The sequence below is a fragment of the Ranitomeya imitator genome, chromosome 2 (assembly GCF_032444005.1).
Source record: "Ranitomeya imitator isolate aRanImi1 chromosome 2, aRanImi1.pri, whole genome shotgun sequence".
Lineage (NCBI taxonomy): Eukaryota > Metazoa > Chordata > Amphibia > Anura > Dendrobatidae > Ranitomeya > Ranitomeya imitator.
Window position 1 is genome coordinate 478,676,236 of NC_091283.1, and position 6,141 is coordinate 478,682,376.

The 6,141-nt window shown below is 44.5% G+C and overlaps 1 protein-coding gene across 1 annotated transcript in view; it reads right to left on the reverse strand.

The window, feature by feature from the left end:
• The window catches only part of PSMC5 (proteasome 26S subunit, ATPase 5), a 29,591-nt gene extending 24,177 nt beyond the window's left edge, over positions 1–5,414 (reverse strand). The window contains exons 1-4 of the mRNA XM_069751322.1: positions 5,260–5,414; positions 3,601–3,672; positions 3,246–3,315; positions 74–171 (exon numbers count right to left, since the gene is read on the reverse strand). Of these exons, the coding sequence (XP_069607423.1) occupies positions 74–171; positions 3,246–3,315; positions 3,601–3,672; positions 5,260–5,307 (288 nt within the window). The 5' untranslated portion in view covers positions 5,308–5,414. The remainder of the gene's footprint in view (positions 1–73; positions 172–3,245; positions 3,316–3,600; positions 3,673–5,259) is intronic.
• Positions 5,415–6,141: the final 727 nt, after the last annotated feature.

Sequence of the window (6,141 nt, forward strand, 5' to 3'; positions counted from 1 at the left end):
TAAGGTGACAAATCAGTTAAGTTACGTGATGTCTTTGTACAGGTCATCAGTAATGTGCGGTGTATACAGTCACCTTGACCAACACCTTCTTCTTGTCCATGGCTCGCACCACTTCTCCAACGTAGGATCCCTGCTCCTGAAGTAACTGCAGCTCCTCCCGCAGCAGACGCACTGGAGAAAGCAGAAACCAGGACTTCAGAGATTATACATACACACAAATGGTAAATATATTGCAAATGATAAACTGCAGAGTATGCATTTATCATATACACTATGCGGACGAAAGTATTGGGACATCTATTTTATGAGCTGCCATTTTAAATCCATAGACATTACTATGGAGTTGTTCCCCCCCTTTGCAGTGATCACCATTTCCACTCTTCTGGAAAGACTTTCTACGAGATATAAGTCGGTCTGTCAGAATTTTTGCCCACTAATTCACAAGAGGATCAGGCTCACAATAACAGCATTAGCTCATCCCAAAAGTGTAGGATGGTCTTGAGGTCCAAGCTCTGTACAGCCAGTCATGTTATTCCACCACAAACTCCCCCAACCATGTCGTTATGGACTTTGCTTTGTGCACGATCATGGGAACAGATAAGGGCCATCTCCAACCTGTTCCAACAAAGTTGGAAGCTATTAATTGTCCAAAAATACTGAAGCATTAAGATTTTTCCTCAATGAAACTAAGAAGCCAAGGTCAAATCCTGACGAATAACCTCATAGCATTATCCCTTCTCCCCAAACTTTACAATTGGCAAGTAACATTCTCATGGCATTACCCAAGCCCAGATTTATCCATCAGATACCAGATAGAGAAGTGAGAGCCATCATGCCACACAACACGTTTCCACTGGTGCAGAGTCCTGTGGAGTCGGATTTACACTACTTCATCCAACACTTTGTGCTTGGTGACGTAAGGCTGCAAGCAGATGATCGGCTATAGATCAGATGCCGTGAAACTCAGGGCACACAGTATTTGTGATGTTAATACTAGAGGAGGTTTGGACTTGCATTGTGACTTTTATGCCCTCTGCTCCCCAGAACTCGCTTACTCCGCTCTGTAACAATCTATTCTATCATTACATGTTATTATGGGCACACTGCATGGCGAGGGGCTGAATGCCATACATCTGTCTGACAATGGAGCTGAAAAAAAAAAAAAACCCTACATGCAATGATTATGATGTGCTCAGCAAGTGATAAATATCTACTACGCAACTCAACTTATGATTCAAATAAAGTAATGATTTTACAATTCTGCTCCGGATATCAATGACTATTGCATCGGCGCTGGCTCACGTTGAGCGCTCAGCAAGCTGTACTACCCTTACAGTCACAAGTCTACAGCCAATCTGGAGGGATTTTTTGATGCTGGTCCTTACACGTACTTATTCTCCAACTTCATTTGAGGACTCCTCAGATTTTAAGGGGTTATCCATGGCTTCTCAGTTCCATATCTGATAGTAAGAGGTGCTACCAAGTCGCTTCCACTGGTTGCTAGCCAGTTCTTGAGTACAGTCAGCAGCCAGTCTGTACCTACCCTATTAAAGTGAACCTGTCTGCAGATACTTGCTGCCCAATCCACAGGCAGCATATATCAGGAACTGGCTGTATGATCTCAGTCACTTAAAATTCGCCAGGGCCCAAGATGTGCTGGAGACTAGTCAGACAGGCGGATCCCCAAAAGCTTCTCGCCGCCCGCTGTCCAGGATTGACAGGTCTCTGTCTATACAAGCACGTAGGCCAATTTGGATGATAAACACAATAACGGGCTGTGCTGCTGTAATGAAGAATCCTTAGGACCAAGACTACTTGAAATGCGTAGAGAAAATAAAAAACATTCAACTCATCTTGGTCCTAAGGATTGCTCATTACAGGATCGCAGCCAGATATTGTGTTATCGTCCAAGCTGGTTGACTATCCTGGAGGAGATCATCTCCAACCACAAGGCAGCAGCAGCTAAGATCGGGTATTCATAGGAGTTGTGCCTGCACACAACCAGCTCAAGTGAGCTTCATCCTTTTACTTTCCTTAGCACCCAAAAGGGTGTCACCCAATAGTCTTGTGTGCCTTTGTTCCCCTACAGTGTTTTTTTTTTTTGCTTTATACAAGCACGTAGACAGAGACCTGTCGATCCAGAGCAGTGGGTGGGGAAAGCTGCCAGGAATCCACCTGTCAGACTAGTCTCTAGTCTTTTTGGATATGTGCAGACGTTCAGTAATTGGCAGCACTTTGGACACAGCACATGCCCGTTGCATCCAAAGTGCTGCCGGCTACTGAACGCAGGTGAATCTACAAGTGTTCACCAAACCGTATGGTTTCACTGCATACAATACATTGTAAGGGTGAAATTTATCTTGTGGAAACTCATGTCTCCGCAAGATAAATAGACATGCTGAGGTCTGAAAAGACGCGCTGCATGTCAGTCTCCGCGCGGTGATCCCTGGGTGTCTCTGGACACATAATGGACATGGGATTTCTTGAAATCCTATCCATTATGCTGTAACATCTGGAAGGTGCGGGTTGGAAGCTGTGCAAGCATTTACTTATCGTGTATACATACCCTTAAAGTAGAATTTTCTCCGAAACATTGTAGCGTTTCAGAGTCAGACTAATCTGGCATAGATAATACAGCCAGTGCCTGATACATGCCGCCCAATCCACAGGCAGGATGAATAAGTTGTCATGTTCACATTAAAGAATATGTTGTGCACCATACATGCCAAGCGGCTGGCAGACATCACATCACCAGCGGCTTTCAGTTCTGATGTGGACATAAGGGCACTGGATATCCCTTAATTAATGAGTGAACGTGCTGGGATGAGGTGTTATCCGAGCATGCTCGGGTACGAACTAAGTGTGTTTGGCATGCGCGTAAAATAAGTTGCAGTCTAACAGCCATGAGATATGAAGCCACAGGGACACGAATATATTTTTCGAGCAAGCAGAAGACACTGGGTTAGCAACTGAGCATGCTCAGATAACACCTTATCAGAGTACGTTCGCTCATCACTACCCTTAATGTAACAGTTGTCATGTTGTATACAGGTTCCAGGAAGTATCTACCCGAAGTCACTCATGGACCCACAATCAGGTGATACAACATTGGCATGGTCAGCTCTAGCTGTAGGGTTAACTGAAGGGACAGAATTATCTAAGACAATAATCAAAAAGCACAATAATTATACTGAGGCCGAGAGCATATTATGGTATAGCTCTCCCATTTTAACTTGTCGGCTTACCTTTTGCATTGAGCTCATTTCTCTGGGCTTGAAGACGTCTCAAGTTTTGGCTTTTTTCATTGACAACCAACTAAAGAGAAAATATTAATTTGTGATTGTTTCATATGAAGCGAAACAGGGAGTGATCGAGGAATAACTGAAGAAATAAGCTGCCGTGTACGGTACACTTACAATACTCTGAACAAAATGAACAAGTTGTTTAGACTTCACTAAAGACAGTATATTCACATGCAGTAGAGAAAGAAAAAAAAAAAATCTGTCCCAGATAATTAAAGGACGTCTGCAACACAAGAAGCATGAAGCAGGTTTATAAATGCATTAGAAGCTGCAAGGAAGTGGGAATCTCATTTTTTACCTGTAAATCCTCGATCTTTGACAAATAATACTGACGTAAGCCGGTGCCACCACGAGTCTCATCCATTTCCATCTACATGCCGGAAGAAATCATTTTTATTTTTTCTACTACACGGTAAGAATACAGATAAAACTAATATCAGAGACAGACACCTGGTTCTGCTAGGTTAGTGGTAGATCACTGCAGTAAGTGATCGCACAATGCCTCAAAGATGGCCTCCCCAAGTCCTGAGAATGGCGCACCATGAAGGTACATATAGGTGCAAATACCCTAAAACTTTTGGAACTTTTCAAAGCCTTTCACACCAGAATTCTAGATGAAAAGCTTTGATGAATCAGGTCCCTGAGTGTTATCTGAGAGCTGTCCTTCCTCTCAGATGCAGAGTATGGGGCCTGCACCATACACCCGCTACTGACTTTAAAGGGTTACACCTTTAAAATAGGGGATAACTTACTGATCACTGGAACCCCTAGAGACACCGAGAAGTAGGCTCTGCAATGCTCCGTCATGAATGGAGCTGATGTGTACGTGCTGGACCTCTGCCATATCTGGCAGTAACATAGAGAATGAATGGAGCAAGGCTCTGTGCTCCGCTTTCTCTGGCAGTCCCATGAACGGTGTGGGGGTCGAGCACACACACGTAAACTCAATTCTCGGGATCTCTTGAAGTCTCAGACATCCCTCATCCTATAGATAGGGGGGAATTCTTGAAAATTTAAAAGCAAATTTCGCTATTTTGTGATCAGTCACTAAGAATGTCACTGTAAATACAGGTGTGCACAGGTACATTGCTCGTAGTTTCCTTCTTGCATCGTACAGCAATTACGCTATTAAAGAGTTACACATCATCATCCACAAACTGAAAAAAAGGCAGGTCCAGTTCTACATTAGCATTAGATTATTTGTATCTTGCAATACCATTATTAGCCAATATAGTGTGTGCTGTTACTGCATTGACGGTACAGTCTGCCTGCTCTAACTGTAAAGAACCCTTTCCTATATACATGCTGGAGTCACTTTTCCTCAAAAGCCATAGTTAACCCTTAATGTACCTAAGATGAGGAATTACTCTCCATAAAAAGCCATATCACTCTGCGCATACATAACCGATTGCCTACAATGGAGCCACGACTCTGCTGGCTTCATCGGCACCAGATGGAAACCACTTCAGAGGGATTTTCGGGGCTCCATGTTACTGCTTGTTGCCTTGATGAGTCAATGCCTATGAGGTCACCGCTGCAGACAGTGACTGAACTGAGCCAGGGCCAGACAACCGATCTGCTGCTCTATGTTGTTACTGGACTAAGCGTTTCTCAATCGGTGCTGCTCCCAGGGGTCAGACACCCACCAATCACAACATATCACTTACCCTGTGCATGATAGCCTGCTTTCACTGGACAGCCCCTTTAAGGCACCTACACACTGTGAGGTAGACATACCCTTTAAATCTGCTTGGAAGCTTTTTTTTTATGCAGCACTCCAAGTCCCAACATAGCCCATCTGACATGTGGTGCTAGCAGAGTTGTAAGACATGCAGGCTGCTTGCTATCCGGTGACAACAGGCTCCAACTACGATAAAAAATAAAAAATGCCGCACAGAATCCGCAGCCCCCACTACGTGCCTAGCATTATATATACACACGCCCGCACAGCCGGTACCTGCTCGGTTCCGTCCCCCGACATCTTGAATTCACCCGGGGGAGCCATTCTCCTTCTCACCGTGACTCAGGAGCGGAAGCGGCGCAAATACAGCTACGTACGAGCCGACTTCCTGTCCTGACCATAGAGTCTTGTTGAACACTGAACAGCGGCTACGTCCTTTACGTTTATCTCAAAGCTCTTGAGCGCCACCTGCTGCACGGGAAGGTAATGGCATAAAGTGGAAGTGCTGCACAGTCATGTGTCCAGAATAGTGACGTATGATGGTCACATGACCAATTATGCCGCCCAGCATCCCGCGCCCCGCAGGGATGCCTCACATGCCGGCACAACTGGAGCGCACCGCTGTATACACATACTGGGGCTGAGGATTTTAGCTGCATCATTTTCCACATGGAAAGGGACCTATTTTAACCCCTTCCCACCATCGTCAAACTTCATTCTTCCTTCTAAGAAACATAACTTTTTTATTTTTATTTTTTTTTTGCAGGACGAGGTGTCGTTTTAAATGACGCCATTCACTTTACTATAAAGTGTAATAAAAGGGCCTTGGGTTTTTTTTCTTTTTTTGAGGGGGGAGATGCAGCAAATAAACAAAACAGAAAATCGGGTGGATTAATTTTTTTCTTTTTGGCTTTTTTTCACTGAGGTGAAATTATATTATATTTTGCTAGAACAGAGGTGAATTTACGGATGGAGGAAACGGGGGTTTTCAGTGAGTCCCTGGCTGCCAGGCAACCAATCGATACCCCACAAATGCATTGCAAGAGGGGGCAATGAAGGCCAAATGGGGTTCATCGCTAGGATGGCACTGCTGACGTCAGAGATTGGTGTGTTTAGTGGCTACACAGCATTGATCAGAGCGCCGACCACTGATGCAGG